We start from the raw sequence: 22,287 nt of genomic DNA, 5'->3' as shown, positions 1-22,287 counted from the left end.
CAACGCACCCAGGGTACCTTACACGTTGTATGTGGACGTGGACGGTCCATGATCAAACCTTAATATGTGATAAGGTCAGAGTGAGAATGTGTTGTGAGAAAACAATGTAGCTAAAGCCCCAGAAGCCACCTCCTCTCCTCTGCCCCTGGCTACAGGATTAACAGAGAGGCTAGAGTTAAGAGACCCACATGTCACCCTAATATAATGAACCAGTGTAAAGCGACACTCTGATCTTATGGCTCTGTCAATGAGAAGAGCAGAGAAGCGTTACAAGGATGGTTCTGGATTTTGTGTACCATTTCCACTTCATTAGATGACTCACGTAGGTGAAAATCAAAACAGAGTAGGAGACATCTAGGGGAGGTCTAATCCTGTGACCTTGACAGTCGTGACTTCGGAGACCTCACAGTCTTTTTACTAAATTTCATTGGACACTTTTAGTTAAATGTGTCTGATGCAGGTATCTGATGAATAATTTGCTAAATGCGAGCCATTAGATGATGGGTCAGTGATTCCTTTGTGATCACAGAGCGGAGGCTGTAATCAGAAAGCTGGTGCTGTTACAGAAATGAAAGTGACACAGAATCGTTCATCCCTTCCCAAATAATAACTGTGTAAAAGCCCTGTTTGCCCTGTATGGTGCACCTGAAGTGAAGCTCCTTGGATTCAAAGAGACTTTACATCACCCAGGTGTGTATATGCGCCCTCTCCCGTGTGTTGGCGGGATGAGACAGGGTTACAAGTGGAATGTAGTGAAGAGGAAATTGCCAAATACCTTTGTTGCTGTTGCGTCAGAGCGAAGTCTCTTTCTTTAGATACTTTTATGCGGTGACAGGGAGGCTGTCAGAAAATGTAGTGAGTCGTTTTGCAATAAGAGATAAAATCTTTTCATTCCCTTTCAAAAGTGCTTCATGTTCTGAGCATCCAACCTGGTTATTTACATCAAAATCACCAGCTCACATCAGAATATCTCACATGTATTTCACTGTAATATTTTACTGCACTCGCACAGCCTCTGAAACATCACAAACAGCCATTATTGACAACACAAAGATGAGACTGCAGAAAAATAAAACTGTAAAGTAACAAAAACAACCTCCTATTATCATTCTTGTACCCTTCCCGACGTCTGTGATTTAAATTCCCTGAAACTATTTCCAGGGGAGGCGTAACACAGGTTCTTTTATGAATAACACAGATTCTTTTATAAGTACTGCGAATGCATTAGTAGCTGGAGGTAGAGGGGAAGTCATTAGCTACTGGAGGTTAGCCAAAAAATAGATACAATCACTGGCATCTTCTAAATAACAGTGAAAAAAGGAGGAAAATACAAGCACAGAAAGACAAGACGGGAAAAAAAGCAAAGATTATAAAACTATAGATGTTATGGGGAATATTATGATACTGCTGCTGCTGCTCATTTGATTCTTTGTTTTCTGTGTCTGTGCTGTGTTTCCGCCCTCTCTAATTAACACTGATAGCATCTGACAAATGGAGACATCACAGTGTCGCTGGTGGGTGGCTATTTACAGACACACACACACTCATACACACACACTTTCGGCAGCACCTGCTCCTGATCTTGACAATGTGTGGTTATTATTTATGGTTCAGCCCTGAAAAGAAAGCTAAAAGGAAGAAATCCATTTAAAACCTTGACACCACACCGGTTTCCTGTTTGATATTGTTTCATAAAAAAAGTAGAAAAAAAAGTCCCTGCTTTTTCATATCATATCTATAAAACAAACATTCCCTATTATCCACCATGCGATACAGTTCAAAGCAAACTGTTTGTGTGGTACGCAGGGCTCTCTGCTACTTGTTTGATGTGAAATCTGGCAGAACAAACCAAATCCGGAAAATACTTGTAGTATTAGAAATGTTATGCGAGTCATGAAGGAATTCACTAGACGCGGACGCACAGAAACGGCCTGTTTGCCCTTCTGTTGATCTGCCCTCAGCAGCACAGAGTGAGCAGCAGCATTGTGTGTGTGTGTGTGTGTGTGTGTGCTCCTCAGATTACCTCCCTCCAACAGATCCCTGTCTAAGTAGGAAAGGAAATAAATAAATTAGAGGTCAGGCTGAAATTTCCACGTGACAACATCTGGCTCAGCCCGCTAGCACGATGTGGGATGACTGTTTTTTTTCCAGAGCTGTGATGGCCCAAAGAGGAGAGCGACAGACAGACAGACGAGGGCACATCTGTAGGTGTGCAGAGATGACTCATGAGGGAATAGCAAATGCTACAATGGCATACGCACAAGCAGCTGTTACCCTGGTGAATTCAACACCTTTGAGTTGTTTGTTTTTACATTTAAGGTGACAGATAGTGACGGCTGAACACAGTGGTTGCTTAAAAACAGGGGATTCAAAGCTCATGATACAAAGCCAGTGTTTAAAGGTGCACTCCACTTTACATATATTCAGCTCAGTTTACTCATCACTAATCTCTATGGACATATATCTGTACATGAGTGCAGAATTTGTCAGCAACACGGCGGGATTTTGGTATTGGAAACATTCTCATTTATGTTTGTAGTCCAAGTAGTATCGACCAATCACAACTGAGGGGGCTTTGGTTCAACATTCAGGGAGTGACTAGCTGTTGCTTTATGACAGACTGGAGCAAATCTTCGCCAAAATGGAGCCAGAGCGAGTGGTTTTGCAACCAAGCAAATGTTGCTTAGCCTGTTCGGTGAAGCATGGAGCAGGTTAGGATATCTTCATTGGGAAACGTAACACCGTCTGATGTTTGCTTGTTGGCATTATGTCCAGTTAGGAAGAGGAGTAATCAAATCAGAGGCAGAGAAGGGGAGAGGAGGGCAGGCCATAATTTCACCATAGTAGGAAAAAAAATATCACACACTGGAACCCTGAAATATTGGCTGTTTTCCCCAGCACTAAATTGTTGTAAGACCGATTCTGGTTTCAAGACTGACGCGTCACAAGTAACAGTCCTGTTGATGATGTCATCAGGATTCATTAGGTTAGCCTATCCCAGCTGACATTGGGCGAGAAGCAGGGTGCACCCTGGACAGGTCACCAGACTATCACAGGGCTGACACATAGAGACAGACAACCATTCACACTCACGTTCACACCTACGGGGCAATTAAGAGTCACCAATTAACCTGCACGTCTTTGGACTGTGGGAGGAAGCCGGAGTACCTGGAGAAAACCCACACTGACACAGGAAGAACATGCAAACTCCACACAGAAGGGCTTCCCCACCCCAGGGTTCGAACTCTCCACCCTTGGTTCAAACCAGGAACCCTCTTGCTGTGAGGCGACAATGCAAACCACTTTTTTTCCCTTATTTATAGCTTTCCAGTTACACAACAAACCAAGAAAGACATCAAAACATGACATTATTCTACATCCCAACATCCATAACCACCAAGATCTACACTTCGAAAGGACAAAACTAATACAAGTGGAGAGAAATTTAAAAAGCAAATGTAAAATCTGAAGCAAAAAACAATTAACAAAACAGCAAAAACACACAAACCATCTCATTGTTTCACTTTACACAAAGCTCAATGACATGTTTGTGATGGGATGCTTCATCTTTCTTTGTCAAAACCAGGAAAGCACTTCCCACACTGGCCCATGTAGAGCAAACCTCCAGTGACAACAGACTCTAATAATCAATACAGATCTTTGTGGCATCTGTTCTTGCATTATTTACTGATACTTCAAAAGACAGCTGCTCTGTTCAGAGTGATTTGTACTATACACAGTAGCACGCGGCGTTACTGAGAACCAGCACAATGTTCCTTGCTGCACCTGCTGATACCAAGGGTGAACACTTGAGATACTGCAGAGCCAGGGAAGTTCTTTAAAAAACACAAGAGCACAGAACAAAAACAGATGTGTGGTCTTGGTGGGAGATAGAGATGCAAATGCACCTCAAATGTAAAATAAAAAAAGGAAACTGGTAAATAAAGATGCATGACAAGAGAGAAAAGGTGAGCTGAGAAACAGACACACAGAGATAAACAGACAGAAGAAACAGACAGCTTAAGGAAGGAGGGAGCTGACAAGGTTATCTGTCCGTGTGTGTATGTGCCAACAGTTCCCTCTGAGAAAGGACTGGCCTGTCTAAATGTCAACACAGCCCGGAGCGGCGCGGATATGTGGTGAATAAGATATGCAGTGGGGAGATATGAGAGGGACACAGACTGAGACAGGGCAGAGGGGTCGTTTACATCAGTGGAGGTCATTAATACAACAGAGAGATGTTAATCACATGTAGATCAATTCAATGAAACTCCAATACAGGAAACAAGTGTCATTAAGTTTTGCCAATATGAAGTAGATCACTGTTGAGTGTCTTGTCAAGCTTTAAACCATCTGAAAATCAGATTTATTCCATTGTTTGAAAACAGAAATCCTGCTTTCATCCATTAATATACATATATAACAACCCATTTACCTCTTACCACCTCTGTAGTGAGAACACATACATTGTTTTTAGGCCTTTTCACCACGACAACTGCTGGTTTATACGTCTAACTCAGAGCAGGATCATCAACACCACCTGCAGGATTTTCTTTGCTACTGCAGCTACACATACAAAAACACACCTGATATACATAGAAAGTTTTGCAGTTTTGCTAACAGATTTTTTGCGTTTACAAGGATTGGGATGGGCAAAGGGGGAGACACTTAGTTTGTCTTCAGTGTGTCATCAATTGAAAAGTGATACTTTATTTCTAATTAAACTTATGGTTCATTTTTCGTATCTGTGGCCTCATCAACAGGTGGCCCATCCTTTAATCTGCGCTCTGTTAAGATTGATGACTATGATGAACCTGGACATGATATTCTCATTTGTCTTATTTAACACCGACAAGGCTGATGTAAGATGAACACTCCCATCTTCTGTACGTGCGGCACTTAAGGGCCTCTTTATCAGCAGTGTCAGGAGGTGAGAGAAGAGAGATAACCACCACAGGACACGTTTAATGTGATGCTCTGAATAGACACTCTGCAACTGTTTGTCGTTTTACCCTTATCTTTATTTTACTTTGTTCATAATATTGCAAAGTAGTGTGTGTGCACCTGTCAGTATGTCTCACCTGTAACAATTTAATGTGTAAATCAAAAATATTAAGCTAGAGTTACTGATTGTATGGCTCCGACAATCAGTCGAGTTGCAGTTTACTTCCATGTCTGTCCAGACTTATATAAAGTCATAACTGTCAACAATGATTCAAAAATGGATGCTGCTGCAAAAGATGCTGCACATTCTCAAATATGGATACCTTACACACAGAGAAGAACTATACCATGAATACAGTTTAAAGGTGGACACCCAAGATTAGTGTCACCAAGTCAGTATCTGACCAAACGTGGCCCCATCTGTTCCTGAGTTATGACATAGATTAATGGCCCCAAAAGTGCTTTTGCAAAAACATTATGATGTTACAGTGAAGTTGATCTTTGACCTTTTGAATATAAATATATCCTAGTAGACATTTCTGTGATATTTAATTATATTTAACATATGAATTCTTGAGTTATAGCTGAAAACATGTTCATTCCTGAATCCAGGTGGACATTTGTGCCAAATTTAAGGAAATTCCTTCAAGGCGTTCTCGAGATATTGTATTCATGAGTGCAGGATGGACATACGGACAACGATGTCACACACACACAAACAGGAAATACGATAATGTAATATAACTGCACCAAACTCCAAATTATTGTGAATTTTTCACCTTTTTAATTTAGAAACATAATAAACACAACCAAAGTCAACCTACAAAGAACTGTCACTTAATTCCATACAGTTAACTGACCATAAAATTATTCATATATATATATATATATATATGTGTATACCGTGTTCAGTTGGCTATAAATAGTGTACCCCTGAATAAGGCATTAAACCACTGTTCTTTCATTCACAATCACAAAAACCTTAAAATATAATCTTAAGTCCGTCACTATCATTCCAAAGAATAACACAGTAGCTGGGCTGAGACAGTACATACACCTCGGCCATGTGAAAAACTATATAATAAAAATCTGCAAAGATGGAAACTTAGACGACAACTCAAACCTGAAAGCCACATTCAGCAAATTATTAACAAATCAGAGAAATATCTGTGTTGATTTAATACGTGGAGGAATGCTCTGGTATCGCAGAGACAAGGTCTGCCACCTGCGCATACGTTGTTTAAATAGAGTTTAGGATTTGTACACTGGTCGGCCCGGATGCTTCGGTACACTGTTGAGCGAGTGGACAGCAAACCTAGTCAAGCAAAATGAGGAGGTGGTCGGTTGTTGCAGGAAGTGGCTCAGGCGTACAGAGGCTGGTAGCCGCTCCTCCGGCTGCCGGCTTTACAGGTGATCACACATACGCTCAGCATCCCAAAGAACTGCAACAGCGGAGATAAAGGTTATCAGACATGAGCTCTGGAAAATGTATTATGTGATGGGACAAGCAAAAGTACTTTGACTGCTATACCTGACAGGTTATTTTTGCATCTCTACCCATATAATATGAAGCATACTATTCCTTTAAAAAGACACCCTATGTTGCCCTGACTGATGTGCGGCTCTTTCAGGGTGTCTACAGGTATGAGACAGTTAAACTGAATGCTTTTTAGACCTGTACAAGGCACCTTTTAACCAAATTTAGGACAGATTTTTGAACAAATCATGTTTTACTTGTTTAAGCATTGCAGGCAAGAAGTATATATGTGGTCTTGCACAGAGGAAGATGTTGTGTAGGAATATTTTGCCAACAGGTAAGTGCAAGTATGAAGTAAAAGTATAGTTTTTTAAAGATGTGTAACATTAGAAATGTGGGCTTTCACATAGAAAGTCTTCATTCATTTTCTCAAAAAGAAATTAAAAATGGATAAATTAAATTAGATAGTAGTTAAAACCTCACAACTTCAAATGTAAGACTGTTTAATGACTTTAAGACATTTTTTAAGGACCTTTAAAGGACCTGTAGACACCCTGCCTTTAGATTGTGATAACAGAGGGTGGGATGTACAGCAACGCTCATCCGCAGCTGCTGAACTGCATGTGATCGTCTTTACCTTGATAATGGCAAAGCCCAGAATGACCAGCATGGCGTAACCCAAAACATCCTGTAGGAGGCGATCCAGCTTCACTTCACAGCCCTGAAATACATTCATAACTACAGTGAGTGCATGTAATGTATAAGCAGAAAAGTAGCTGCTGCTCTACTGCCTCAGAAGGGGAGATAATATTATTTTGCAGACTTTATATTTTGAGTCATAAAAGCATAAAAATCATTCAATGAAGCACTTTAAAGCATCTGTAAAATAACGCCGAACAAACAGCTCACAATCCCAAGCACAATGACGATATAAACACATGTAACCATGCAGGTATGTAGAGCGACGTTGTGTGTGGTGTACCTGTACGTTGAGCAGGTCTGGTTGGTCGAGTCTGCCGGTGCACTGTGTGCCTGTACTGTTCTTACAGCAGGAATGAGGCACTGTGTTGTTGTTGCTGCTAAACCAGGTAGTGTTGGACCAGCTGGTGTAATTTGTCACACCGCAGCACTGCAACTGCACAGAGACAAAGACGGAACAGACTGGGGTTAATACTGAACTCAAGAGCAGCACAAAATACATATTTATCAGGAAAAAAGAGAAAAGGAAAGAGAGACATTTTATCATCATCCTTTCACACTGAGAGTTATAGTGCAGAGCTTATTTAGGCGTGTGTGAAGCTGACTTGCACACTGTTTGTCAGCCATTTCCTGCATCTCTCAGAACAACTTTTAACAGACTCAGAGGTGTGAATTTGGTGCAGCAGTCGCTTATGGACGTTATATTTACTTGTCTGTATTATCACCCTAGCCACCAGAAAAAAAAAATGTCATTGCTTCATTTGTATGCTTCAACTTTTACATAGTGACGTAGTTCAAATTTCTATCGGGTGAGTGTCTCATCAGAAGGAGGAGGGGGTGGTGAATGGTTTGACACCTTGGCGAGACGGTTGTTGAGCAGCAGACAGCAGCAGACCACTTTTTGAGACCAAGAAAAGCACTAGTTCGGGACATGTATTTTAAGCCAAAACACGTTTTCCTGACCATAACTGAGTGTTTTTTGTGCCTAAACCTAATCATGTTAACCACATTTTGCTCAATACCCTCCAGAATGAGTCAAATTAATTTACTAGCTCCTTATGAAGTGAACATATTTGTACTGTTTCCTTGGTATTTCATATACTATGAGATGCTGTGCTATGAACAGTTGTGTCTCCCTCTGCTGGCATGTACTTGTTGTGTTGGTTGTGGTTACCTATAATTAAAGCACACTGTGTTTATTGTTTGGGATGTTGCTGGGACACATGCTGAGGAAGGTCGTCACGCCCCAAACGCCCGTGAGGCAATATGAAACACTCACATCGGACTTTTATTTCATCATTAATTTTAGCTGTGATACAAATACTGCAACTCTGGGGCAGGTCAGCATTAACAACCCGCCGTGAAGCTTTTGACTACATATTCTGACAGTGATACACAATGTTGTCTGTATATTCTGGGTGCCTACAGTTAAAACCAAGTTTAAGACATTTTAAGACCTTTTTAATACCTTATATGAAATTTAAGACAAAACCTGCAATGGAAATATAAAAAAAACCTTTAAAAATGACAACAATACGGTGAGCTTACGTTTCATGTGTTAAATGTAAAAAGTTCTATGAACAGTCATTGGGTCTGTCAGGCTGGAGACATTTTCGCGGTAATGTGACTGAAAATATTTAAGACCCATCGAATCTGAATTTAAGGCAATTTAAGACTTTTTAAGGAGCTGCAGACACCCTGATATCGTCTACATCTGTGCAGTTTTTCAAAGCAATAACAGAAACACACCACCAAGAAAATGTACAGTATACAGGGTTTCATCTCTTGCTGTTTTAAGATGCAGTTTCACTTGAGAGAGACACAGGCTGAGTCCCAAAATTGAAAGAACAAGAGAAGGAAATGAAAGCAAGCACAGGACCGAGAGTGCAAGCAGAAGAGGTTGAAAGAGAGCGAAAGTACAACTGTGAAAAAAAGAGCTATTTATACACAGTAGAATATAACACCAACCTGAGTCTGCAGGTAGTCCACAGCTGCGGTCTCAGCACCCTGTCCGTCGTACTTCATGAAGACTTCGTTCATAGAGCGCTCCAGGTCTTTGTTTATCTGGACAAACACAAGGAAGAAAATCAATGTTGGAAGCAATGTACTTTACTTTACTTTACAGCAGATTTAAAATGGAGATTAACTTCTGAATATAGTTCACTGTCAGCAGCAAACATTGCGTGACAGAGAAATAACTACCTGTGACTCACCTTGCCTTGGTAGATGAAGCTAAATACCAAAGCTGCCACTTCAGCTGCAAAGATCACCATGATGATGATGAAGAACTGGAGAGAAAGAAAACGAAAGTCAAAAGATAAACATGATAACTAACACTGTAAATGCTGTCTCATTTTCAGCTTCAGACTCCACAGCTGAGCATCTGTCCAGTCTGACAACAAACAGGTGTCAGAGAACACAGAGGATGACACACACTTACAAAGCTAAGGCCGACTTTGGACTCCCGGATTGTGGCGCAGCATCCAATTAGACCGAAAATGAACATCACCACGCTGACGCCGATGATGATAGCTGCTGGGATCAACGTGTACTTGTCCTGGATGAAACTGTCAAAGTTGTTATAGCTCTTGATCACGTAGGCACCGACGTAGGCCAACGCCGCTCCTGCAGCCTGCAGGGAGGAGAAAACATGTGAGCAATATAGCTACTGTAAGAAATTAACATTTAAAATGTCCACATATAGATCAGAATACTTATATTAGTACATATATAAGCATTAAAGAGTTGAGAGCAGAGAGTGAAAGATATTTGACATTATTCTGGGAATATCCAACCTCCACATACTTCACTTTATAGTTAACAAAGCAAGTTACTGCAAAAACAAACACACACTGATACAATTAAAGGGACTTGTAATATAATCTGTGTTTTCTCTCCTGGTTGTAGTTGAAAGCATCATGTTCATATTCTGTAAAGTAAACAACCAAAAACTGAGAGCAAAGGGGCTGTTTTTAAATCTTCATTCATCAAGATTTGAGTAGGTAAGTTAAGTCTAGGAATGCACTGATCCGATATCTGGATTGAATATCAGCCCCAATATCACCAAACGGATGGATTGGGTATCGGAAAATGCCACCTATACCTGACGCGATCCCTTCCCTTTAAATCTATTGCGATGCGAGCTAAGCCATACGTCAAGGAGCGAAGGAGAGAATCTGCTATGTGGAGGTATTTCACACTATTTCAACTGCTGTTGCACAAGTGTTAGTAGTTCATTGCATTAATCTGTTTCATCTCGTTTCATTTTATCTTAGGAAAGAACTGTGTAGCCATCAATGCCTGATGCCTCTAGTCTTTTCTGTTCTACATGTAAAGGTATATAGCTTTTTAGGTCAACCATGGTATGTGATCTGTATTGGGTGTCGGCTGATACTCAAAGCCACAGCATCGGGATCGGTATCGAAACTGAAAAAGCTGGATCGGTGTATCTCTAGTTAGCTCTTGTTCTGTCAACATGACAAAGTTTGTTAAAAACTGTAAGCACTAACAGGGTACTCAGAGAGCGCAGACCTCAGCCAAGGCCAAGTGCCCGATCTTACAGTGTTAATGAAAGTGAAAAATGATTCATGATCCACCCTGGGCTTTGGCTCTGCTCCAAACTTAAATGGGTTCTTCCTTGACCCACACTTTGTCCTTGCACCAAGTTTTATGAAAATCGGGCCAGAAACTTTTCTGTACTCAGGTTGACAGACAAACCTAACAGAACACATAACTTCCTTGGCTGAGGTGTAAGTATACCGTAACTTTGAACACCGTAACTATCTGCTGTGATCTTATGTGACGAACAAAGGCTGTGAAGGTCACCGATGATCTGTCAGATGTGAATTAGGCATTAAGTCACACCGTTGTCATGACTTTTCCACAAGCTTAAGCAATGATCTCACTAATCACATGACTGCATGTATATAGCACGACTTTGTGCACACACAGTACACACTGGAATCACAGCGACTGTTTTAAAAAAAATTTCTCACTTCATTTTTTATTCTGTTTAAAGATATACTAAGCAAGATTTTCCTATGAAACAGTGTATAGACTCATACAGAGGTAATCCCTCTCAAACATCACTTATGACCCACTAGAAGTGAGTGGTGGCGTATCTTTCTGCAGACACTGAGGGTTTTTCTGTGCCTGGGACATTTATGTGTGTGTACCTCCACAGCTCTTAGGTGAGGTTGGGGCTTTATGAGAAGGTAGCGACCAGGTGCCAAACCATCAGCAACAGGCATCCAAGAGACACAGCACGGAAAAAATGCAAAAACAGCAAGGGGGAATGCCAAATGAGTGAAACTGGAGTTGGCTTTTACTTTTACTTTTGCTGGTGAGCGTGTTGACAAACCATAACCGACAATCCTGCATCGTATACCTTTATGATTCTAGTCTAAAAACCCATAAGTCTAGAACAGTGGTTCTTGAAATTGATTGTGTAGAGGAAACCCTAAATATATACGTATAAAGATTTTGCTTCAGGGGACCTCCATCTAAAAGATTTTGGTTGTTAGATATGAGTAAGAGCAGGATTCTTTACTTGTCAATGGCAGATAAGACTGTGGAGGAAGTAAAACCTATGATTAGTTTAGTTACTCCTATGACTCTTACTCACATTGGACTCCCTTCTGTAGTGAAAATAAACTATTCCCCATTTTTCTGGGGACCCCCTAGAATTCCCTCAAGGACCTGTGGTTGAGAACCACTGGTCTTGATGGTCAAAACTACAGAAACTTCAAGAACAACTGTTCAAAAACAATGTCTCTACAGTATTTATCCCATCATCAGCATTCTTGGCTTCCATTTGCCCTTTGAAACTGTGTCTGGCTTGATTCAAACCCCAGTCTGTGACAAAACAAGCCCAATAGTAAGGGGAAAAAGGGCAATAAATCAATTACTGAGTGAGGAAGGCTTCATAAATAACATTTCAGAGTCTAGCCTACAAATGAGATTACACCCAAATATAGCTGTTTGTGTAAATACTGCTTTTATACGCAGCCAGACTACAATAATATTGTGTCAATTAAATTTCCCTTGCACGATAGATGGAATATTTGTGGCAAAAAGACGACATCACAACCTTTCAAAATCCCCTCTGCAGATCAGCATCATCACTTCCCCTGTAACAGTGTGAATCATAGATTGTGTGTACTTGTCTTTGTTCGTACGGCTAAACAATCATTCATCCTCCACTTCAGCCTCATGACTCACTTCTCTTAATCACTCCATAGTCACGGGATCCCTCTGGGGTAGTTACCCTACATGCCCTCCCCCCACCGCTCACCCCTAATCTTTCCAGAAATTCTGATCTTGTGCCTAAGAAGCAGCACAAAGAGGCTTACACAACGTATAGCACTCATGCACGGTGCCACCTCCCTGGAATGTGAGAAACCTCTGAGGCGATGTCTCTTGGTCTGTGGGGATGATTTTAGCGGGGTCCTGCATGAGAAATGTACGAGCACTGTATCTTAGAGAGGTTTCAATGGTCAGACATGATGTAAGTTTTCCAAGCCGGCCACGATATTTCTGCTCATGAGCTTGAAAAGATTAAGAACACGTTTAAACTTGTGATTTACTCCTTCAATCACCCACTTTGATTAGAAATAAAGCTTTTTTATTACACTACTGGATTGTATTGAGATTGTGGGATCTTCATAAAACGTCAAATAAACTTTCCATGGGTACAGTGGTTAATTGCATTATGTGATTTTGACAAGACAGTTCCAACCAGTGGGATATGAAGAGATAATCCTCAGGTAATTTGATCATTTGTTTGATTTTCTTCAAATAATTCTCAACATCTCTGTACCCAGGTTACTGTTGCGTGATCTTGTTCAAAATGTATTTTATCACAGTGAAAATCAGCACTGTTCACTGATATCTTTGAGACACTTGATTTATCAGGAAATTAAGTGGAAGCTGATGCTGAAAAAAATGACGCAAAGGGACGACCAAACAAAGGGTAGGCAAAATTCTTAGGAGCATGCCTTACTGGTTGTGGAGAATACAGGAAATCTAGCTCACACTTTGAGTCTCGGCCTGATGAATCAGAGGATGAATCAAAGCTGGATGCTCACTGTTATATTCTACTACATGGACTTGGCTTGTTTAGTTTAGCAGGCTTGACAGAGTACATAACCACATGGATGGATTACTGAAGGGGCCTACCGGGCACAGGCCCAGAGGCTCAAAGAGGCCCCCCCCCCCACATTCAAAATTGAGATGTAACAGCCAAAAGGAGCCATGAAAAGATGACTAAGAGATGCAAGGGATCTGCAGGGACACAAAATTACTATAAAAGGGGCAAAACCACCACAAAGAGACACAAACTGACCTACAAACTACAAAGAAGCAGAATGTGATCGCAAAAGATGCAAAACTATCTACAAAACCAAACACCCAATTACCTCAAAGAGACACAAAACAACTACAAAGAGACAGCAAATGACCAAAAAGTCACAAAACTATGTAAGAAAATTACCCCAAAGAGACACTAAACAACTACTAAGGGAAAAATAACTGCAAAGAGAAATAACTATAAAGAAACACAAAAACAAATAAAAAAAGACACCAGAAGACCCCAAAGAGACACAAAATAACTACAAAGAAACAGAAAATGACCACAAAACAATTGACAAAACCAAAACCAAACACACAATTGTCCGAAAAAGACACAAAACAACAAGAAGGGGGAAAAGAACCAAAAAGAGAAACAAAATAACTACAAATACACACAAACAAACATATTAAGAAATACAAAATAACCAAAAAAGACATAAAAAAGACCTCAAAGAGACACAAAATAACAACAAAAATGGGAAAACCAGAAAGAGAAATGAAATGACACCAACGAGACAGAAAATGACAAGAAAAAGTAACAAAAAAAAACCAAGCAAAAAAAAGACACAAAACAATAACAAGGGGGCAAACAACTACTAAGAGACACAAAATAACTACAAAGAGACAGAAAATGACCTCAAAAGACACAAAACCACTCACAAAAACAAAACACAGTTACCTCAAAGAGACACAAAATGACCACATGGGGGAAAAACAAACAAACAAAAAAAGCCTATAAAGTCACAAAAAATACTAAATGACTTCACAGAGACACAAAACAACTACTGAGGGGCAAACAACTACAAAGAGACACAAAATAACCCAAAAATACACAAAATGACCTCAAAGAGAAACAAAATAACTACAGGGACAGAAAATGAACACAAAAGACAAAAAAACTATCTAACAAACAAACAAAAAAACAAACAAACAAACAAACAAACAAAAAACAAAACAAAAACACAAAATTACCACAAAGAGACACAAAGTAACAACAAAAAGGGGTAAAGCAAGCAGAAAAGAGAAACAAAATGACTACAGAGACAGGAAAACCACAATATGAAGAGACATTGTGAGGCAATAATCACCATAATATGTGTGTGTGTGTGTGTGTGTGTGTGTGTGTGTGTGTGTGTGTGTTTCCATTCCTGTGTAGGAGAGTCGTGGGCCCTGGCTCTCATAATCCGTTCATATGCATGACTAAGCTGCAGCTGTTTGAGAAAATAGCACAAATCCAGATGTGTGATGTTTTAAGATACGTGTTAATATATGAGAGGTGATCAAATTTATTGTTTTTTTTTTTTTTAAGATATTATTTTGCCTTTAATGGACAGGACAGGTAAGTGTGAAGGGGGGAGAGAGAGAGGGGATGAAATGCAGCAAAGGGCCACAGGCTGGACTCGAACCCCGGCTGCTGCGGTAACAGCCTTGTACATGGGGCGCCTGCTCTGACAAAAACAAGAAAAACTGATTCTGGGATGGAAGGAGGAACATACTCGACGACCACACACACATTACAAATCAGACTCATGTACATGTTAGAAAGAAGAAAACCACAGGTGTGAAACAACAAACAGGAAAAAGCTTTAGAATAGAAAGAACAAGGAAGTGAAAAGTGGATGTAGACACTGGAATTAAAAAGACAAACCATGACTGTGTTGCAAATACAAACACCCACAGGCCAGCTCTCTCGCTCACAGTAATCAAACTACACATCAGCCACAAACAGCCGATAAAGTTTCTCCTCAAAATCCATTTCCTGTGATGGACACAGAGGAGAGCTGACAGCTATGGACAGACATGGTGACTTTGCTAATATGAGGCAACACAGCCAAAGTTCACTTTGATACAAGGCTAAATATTTACTCTGGTTAAACTCTGATAAGGAGTCAGAGTTCAGGCTGGTTGGTTGACACCATTACAGCTCATTCAGTGTCCCCTGACCCCAAAAGTCACATTACTGGGAACTGTTACTCACTGCTTTCCAGAAATTAGCTGACTTTTAAATAAATGACCTTTGCAGAGTTAAACTATTTTAGGATGCAGTAAAATGAGGAAGTATAGTGATGGCCTGAAACTAGGGCAGGCTACCAGGGTGTTTATCAAGTCCTCAGTGATTTGAGGTATGTAAAGATTAAAGCGCACAAGAGCGCACGGAATAACAACACATAACTAGGATTGACACAAAAACGCAAAGCGGTGTTGTAACAATTAACCAAACATGTTTCAATCCCCATACAGCCTCAATTCAAATCTCTGCAGGTGAAAACAACACCGCGCCCTTACCCAAAATATCAAGCTGAGGAAGAGGAGGACGCTCTTAGACGTGAAAATCCCGCAGTCCATGTTGTCTGGTGGTGATGAGGACACTGGAGAAGGACCGTGGAGTCGTTGAAGCGCAGTTTATATCTGGCAGACCTCACCGAGCTGCTTCTGCTGTTTTGGTCACAAGTTCTGGCTGCAGTGAGTATGATCACATGGTCACATGCTTTGGGGAGGAGAGCGATGTAGCAGAGCAGGTCCTACAGCCTCTCAGCTCCTCCACCCCTCTGCTGGGAGGCTGCATCACATCACACACCACTCCCACAGAGGAGGAAGAGGGGGAAAATCCCACAGACATAAATGATTCAACAACAGACATGAAACTGGTTTTATCACTTTGACAACATGCTGGCAAAACATTTTAATACTAAGCTATGGACACACTTTTATCATGATTTATTAAAGGAGCAGTATGTGGGATAGTGGCACCTAGTGGTGGAGACTGCAGATTGTAACCAGCTGAAACTTCTCCCAGTTAGAGTTCCTTTAGTTTTCATTGTTCAGGAGGTTTTTACCAGCAGATGAATTATCCTCAGAGGTCCATCCCTCTCCAAAACAAATTAAGCAGGTGATTTTAACCAGAAAAAAATACAGATTAAAGCAGTTTGAAGCTACAGATGCTGATTAGGTCCCCGACCAGCTGGTGCCCGCCACCTTCCGCCTGTCTGATGGATCACGTTGGCTTGCAAGCCGGCTTCCAAAGGTGGGACCACCCCCCATCACAGACCCATGAGCTGACGAGGACTCAGGCTCTGTGGTTGGGGACCTCGACTTCCCTGCTCAGCAGCTGCGGGCTCCAGCTGGGGACCCACCTAAGCAAGCAGACCCCCTGGCTGAACCAGAAGCCTGCCCAGGTCCAGGTCAGGGTCAGGTCAACTTACCTCAAAGACTTTCTAAACTGGTGTTCAGAGTGTAGTCTGTCATGTGGCAGAATAATCCACAAGACTATACTGGTAACTGTCAGTCTACTCAGATTACCTAGTTAGGTTGCAAGTTCAAGTGCACGTACTACTTGTTGTTGTTGTCATGTGTATGAGCCAGCAGTGGGCACATTTTTACAACAACTGCCGGAAATAATGTGTGGTGGAAGAAGTCAAGAGGTGTGTTAAAGCACAATAAAGTTGACGCTTAGCTGAAAATGCAGTCTGCAAGTTACTGAACGTAACATCCCTCTCCAAAATAAATGAGCCAGGTGATTTAAACCAGAAACAAATACAGAGAAAGGAATTTAACTTAACAAATTTTCCCGATTCTGTTCAGCTCGTTGCAGACATATGTTAAGGTGTGCTTGCCTTTTTTCTCTGATACACTTTAGATCCAGACGTTCATGAGGTTTTTTTCCGTGAGCCAAATTATCCGTAGAGGTCTCCTCCTCTCTAAAAGAAATGAACCCGCTGATTTAAACCAATGAATACCCTGAGTAAAGCAGTTTTACATCACAAATTCAGTGTTTTTCTGACTGTGCTTGCTGCACAGGGGCTGCTAACCACAGTAGCTGATGTGAAAACGTGAAAACGCTAATGGCCCTTTGAAAGCCACTGTTGTTTTTCCATTCTGGCTTGACATAAACTCTTTTGCTCCGTGGGGAGCATAGGTCGTTCATGAACTTCCTCCAGCTGGTTCGGTGTTGGGCGATCCTCTCCGCTTCCTTCCAGGATGTTCTTGATTCCTTGAGTTCTGCCTCAACAGACCTTCTCCAGGTGTTCTTTGGTCTTCCTGGCTTTCTTTTCCCCTGTGGGATCCAGGATAAGGGCGGTCTGGTCGTGTCTTATCAACCACATGATTTACATTTCACAGGAATTGTGAGGCGATCATGAATCTGTGGATTCATTCTTAAAGGTCATTGGATGACAATACACCCCCCCCCAGCAGTTAAAAGCAAAGGTCTGGTATGACACATAAGAGATGACTGCAAGAATAAATCACCGTTGACATTTCCTGTAACTAAACAATGGTTTCATTAACACTACTTGTAGAGAGGTTGGAGGCCTTTCATCTGCTGAAGTGAATGTCAAAGTTGTTTCACAGACACTGGTTGATACTTGTGATTTAATCCACCAACACCACATTTAACCCAAGTTCCTTACTGAGGAGGTTGGAGGGAGCACAACACAGCAGCTATTCTGACCATGACATGGATAAAGACACATTTGAAACAGTTTCAGTGACTCTTTGCTCAAGGAAGTAAAAGTGATTACTTACACTGAACAAAAATATAAACGCAACACTTTTGTTTGTGCTCCCATTTTTCATGAGCTGAACTCAAAGATCTAAAACATTTTCTATACACATAAAAGACCATTTCCTCACAAATATTGTTCACAAATCTGTCTAAATCTGTGTTAGTGAGCACTTCTCCTTTGCCGAGATAATCCATCCCACCTCTCAGGTGTGGCATATCAAGATACTGATTAGACAGCATGATTATTGCACAGGTGTGCCTTAGGCTGGCCACAATAAAAGGCCACTCTGAAATGTGGGAGCAAAACCAAAAGTGTTATGTTTATATTTTTGTTCAGTGTAGTTATGGGGACAACAAAATCTGACCCAAGCTGCATAGTGATAAAGACATGTGTCTAAGGGAGTTCCTCTAACTCTCTGTCCAAGTTCCCCATTGAGATTCAGACAAGTTTATCTGATGTGACATGTCAGGCCAGTGTTTGAGTGGATTTAAAGGTACACACTCCTCATCTACAGAGAAAACACACACATCTATGACCTCCAGTGGACAGTTTAATATATAGGTAACTGCCTTGCCATTGAAAGTCTGTTTAAAAACAGAACAGGACTTTTTACTGAAGCTTATTCTACTCACGTACTGTGTGTGTGTTTGTGTATTTGTGTGTAACAGGAGGAGGCGCTATCACTGCACCACAGAAGGCAGGAGTACATCTGCCAATCTCCTCCCTCCCTCTCCCTCTCTCACACAAACATACTTTATCTCACATTAAAAAACATAATAGAGGGCACAAAAGAGACAAAAATAAAACCTTTATGGTTTGAATAGAAAAGTTTAAAACAAATAATGTCAGGGTGTAGCCCAGGTGCCGGGTCGTGTTTTAAGTTCAAGATTTCAAGTTTATTTTCCAACTCAAAGTGATTTAAAGGCGCATTTCATGAATTTTGGGGACAAAGACAAAAAGAAATTCAGTGTTTTTTTACTGTTGTTAAAGAGATGTTCTCATTGATAATGTTTGCACACACATCAGACAAATAATAATGTAAGAAATCACAAAAATTGGTTTAATCATCAACAACTCAAACTCTTGAATCTTGTTATATAATTCACATAATTATGTAAAACTACTTCTAATTGGGTAAAAAAAATAATTATTGATTGTGCACAAATATGACAAAAAAAGGAAAAAAACCCTCACACAAAGTTAGAAATAAAATAAAGTAAATCATTGTTTATGTTTGAAATATGACTGGATTTCATATCAATTAAGGTTGATCTTATCTTCATCCTATGTGCTGTTAATTTACTAACACCTCTACAGACTGAATAAAGGGAGTCCCATGAATATACAGACTGGTGCCACTGATTATAGTTTATCTTATTTTATTATTATTTTTGCACAATTAAACACAAAAAGGCAAGAAAAAATAATTTGAATAAATACAGTGCAGGGAGAAGAAGAATTCTAAAGTACAGAAAAATAAAGAATACATAAAATAATACAAGTGATAACAAACTACTAATAGAAAAACATGTTCGATTGATTTATTGATTATTTGCTTAAATGAATCTATCTCTAAGTAGTTGACAGTGCGCGATTTTTTTTAAATGACATCATAATCTAGATACAGTTATTAATAAGAGGTTGTCAAACCATGGACTGCACTTTTAAACGACAAAAACTGTTTTTTTAAATATAAATGCAGACACACTAATGTGAATTCATCCCGCACTGGTCTCATGCAGATAAGAAAGGTCAGAAAAAGACCCGGGAAATTAATCTTAAAGTCGTTTTTGTGCCGCTCCTCTTTACAGACTGATAACTCTTATTTTGGCTGAGGTCCATCTCCCTCCATAAAGGAGACTTACAATAACTTACATTTATTTTTCACTATATAACATATGATATCAAAACTTATACTTTCTGTTCTTTAACTTCTCTTACCCCACATTATTATGAAAGCTGTCCCGCCTCTTCGTCTCGGGAATTCTTATCTATGTTGAGACCACTACATGATGGGTCTGCAAGGCAACTGTGTTTCTTTGCTCTTCTTTAAATGAAGTTAATTAACAAAAACGGCTGAAATGAAACTAAGTTTTGGAGCCAGTATGTCAGACACACCACTATGTAAGCGTATTCATTTGGAAAAGTCTGTACTTGATTGTTAAGTGGGTGTAATCTTGTTAAAATGCCCAAAATACGCGTCTCAAATTTCACTTCACAGCCGTCATCTTGTAATTACACAGCAAATGTTGATATGTTTATATTAAATTGCTGAATAAAAAATATATATAGAGAAAGTTAAGATGACATTGAATCTTATGGCGTGGTTTTCATATGGATAGCCAACATTTTACGCAGGGATTTTATTGGATAATCCAGCTGGAGAAAACACAAACTTTATCAAGTTTGAGAGACAGAAGAGGCGCGCGGTGGTGGAGAGGCTCACTCTACACGGTTCTCATGGGGGGTTTATGAGGCGTGAACCTGTCAAGGGGCCAGCAGAGATATCACTCTGTCCTTCTCTCGTTGTGGATCTCACTCACAGCTGGCATTAGTGCTATAACAATGGCTTCTGCTGCACCTGGTGTGCCCGTTGTGGTAGCGCAGGCTCCGGTTCCGGCCAAATCTCCAAAGAAGAAAGCCAAGGTGTCTCAGAAGAAGGCTAGTCCTACAGTGTCAGACCTGATACTGAAGGCAGCGGCCTCTGCAGGACGCGGCGGTCTGTCCCTGCCAGGCCTGAAGAAGGCTTTGAAGGCTGGGGGATATGACGTGGAAAAGAACAAAACCAGACTCCTCATCGCCATCAAACGCTTGGTGGCCAGCAAAACCCTGGTCCGAAACAAGGGCTCCTTCAAGCTGAACAAAAACCCCCCCAAACCTCGCAAGAAGAAGGTGACTAAGAAGAAGCCAAAAAAAGCCAAAAAGCCCAAGAAGACCAAGAAGGTCAAGAAGGCCAGCCCCAAGAAGAAAGCCAAGAAGGCACCTAAGAAAAAGAAGGCCCCTGCGTCCAAGAAGGCAAAGAGTCCTAAGAAGGTCAAACCCAAGGCCGCCAAGGCTGCCAAGCCCAAGGCTGCTGCCAAGCCTAAGGCTGCCAAGGCTGCCAAACCCGCCAAACCCAAGGCTGCCGCCAAACCTAAGGCTGCCAAACGGGCTGCTGCCAAGAAGTGAACCCTCTCTTAATGGACAGTGAATGCGACCAAACGCCTTTCTGGTGACGTTGAATTCATGTGTGGACCAAAATGCTGCATTCATTCCAAGAACTTGAGCTTGCTTTGGCGATTTTACAGTTTTTCTATAATAGAAAACACTGAACCTGCTGTTTTTGTCACCATATGCTGTGGTTTGTAAAGAATGTTATAGCAGTTGTAGAAAATAATAAACCTATTTTAATTTATAGAGTGTGTCTTGTGATTTTTCCCAGTTTTGAACAAATGATATTAATTGTGACAAACTGTTTATAGCCTAGAACATTTTATATATTCTGTCTTTGTGCAGTAACTTTGAGAAAAAAGTTCAGGTATAGCCTACATCACCTTTCAGTCAATGTTTACATGTGTGCCTAGTTGCATTATTTAGTTCTGAATATCTTGTCAGTCGGCACCACCGACTCCAATATCTCATGCAGAAAAATAAGTAAGCTGTGGGTCAGTGTCCATGGCATTTATAAGACTTTGTGCTGACAAACTCACAGCGCAATGTGAGAAACTACTATTACTATGCGCCTCTATAGCTTTCAGTAAAGACTCAAGATGATTAATAGTATTAAGTGTCGGAAATCTGAATGAACTGCTTACTACTGAGTAGGGAGCAGTGACAGAGTGAGCAGGTGGATGATTTCGCACAGCCATTGACTCACAGTAGCGCAGAAGAGCGCGGGGAATGTTTTGGAGCGGCGCTTTTACGCACCGTTACGCACGGGGACCGACGCGTCCAGCACTGCTCATTCCCACATATTCTAACACTAATACTGTTAAAATATGTGTCAACGGCTATTGTGACAAATGACCTTGAATAAAACGTGTTTATACGTCTGCAATTAGGCCCAAATGAGGAAGAAACATCGTCTGATTCCGCCAACTTTTGTTGCGAACAGACGGTTTTTAGAGTTTGTAGAAAAAAACAAAAAGTAACCTTGATTGGAAACCCTGCACTACAATGTGTGACGTTTCTGTTTGCATTGTTTGCGCCAATTTGAAGCGGTGATTGGTATCAGCAGACAACAGTGAGGGGCCAGGCAACACAGCAGCTGGTGACACTCGCAGCTAATCATCACTGACAAAAATTAGGCTTTACGGGCGTGACCAGCTGTGTTCG

General features: G+C 40.8%; 2 protein-coding genes across 2 annotated transcripts; one reads left to right on the top strand and one right to left on the bottom strand.

Annotated features, from left to right (window-relative positions):
* Nucleotides 1-5,705: 5,705 nt before the first annotated feature.
* On the bottom strand, nt 5,706-15,953 carry tspan36 (tetraspanin 36). Its single transcript, XM_049579292.1, has 7 exons — nt 15,755-15,953; nt 9,561-9,752; nt 9,334-9,408; nt 9,089-9,184; nt 7,404-7,556; nt 7,059-7,142; nt 5,706-6,386 (listed from the first exon to the last, which is right to left on the bottom strand). The coding sequence occupies exons 1-7, from the start codon at nt 15,812-15,814 to the stop codon at nt 6,306-6,308; spliced, it is 741 nt and encodes a 246-aa protein (XP_049435249.1). The 5' UTR covers nt 15,815-15,953; the 3' UTR covers nt 5,706-6,305.
* A 4,519-nt stretch (nt 15,954-20,472) lies between these two features.
* Nucleotides 20,473-21,367, top strand: LOC125890715 (protamine-like protein). The gene has a single exon (XM_049579486.1). It carries the CDS (start codon nt 20,539-20,541, stop codon nt 21,139-21,141), a length of 603 nt encoding a protein of 200 aa, XP_049435443.1. The 5' UTR covers nt 20,473-20,538; the 3' UTR covers nt 21,142-21,367.
* Nucleotides 21,368-22,287: the final 920 nt, after the last annotated feature.

The sequence above is a fragment of the Epinephelus fuscoguttatus genome, linkage group LG6 (assembly GCF_011397635.1).
Source record: "Epinephelus fuscoguttatus linkage group LG6, E.fuscoguttatus.final_Chr_v1".
In the NCBI taxonomy this organism is placed as follows: Eukaryota; Metazoa; Chordata; class Actinopteri; order Perciformes; family Serranidae; genus Epinephelus; species Epinephelus fuscoguttatus.
Note: the sequence above shows the minus strand (reverse complement) of the source record. Positions and strands in the feature narration are given on the sequence as shown.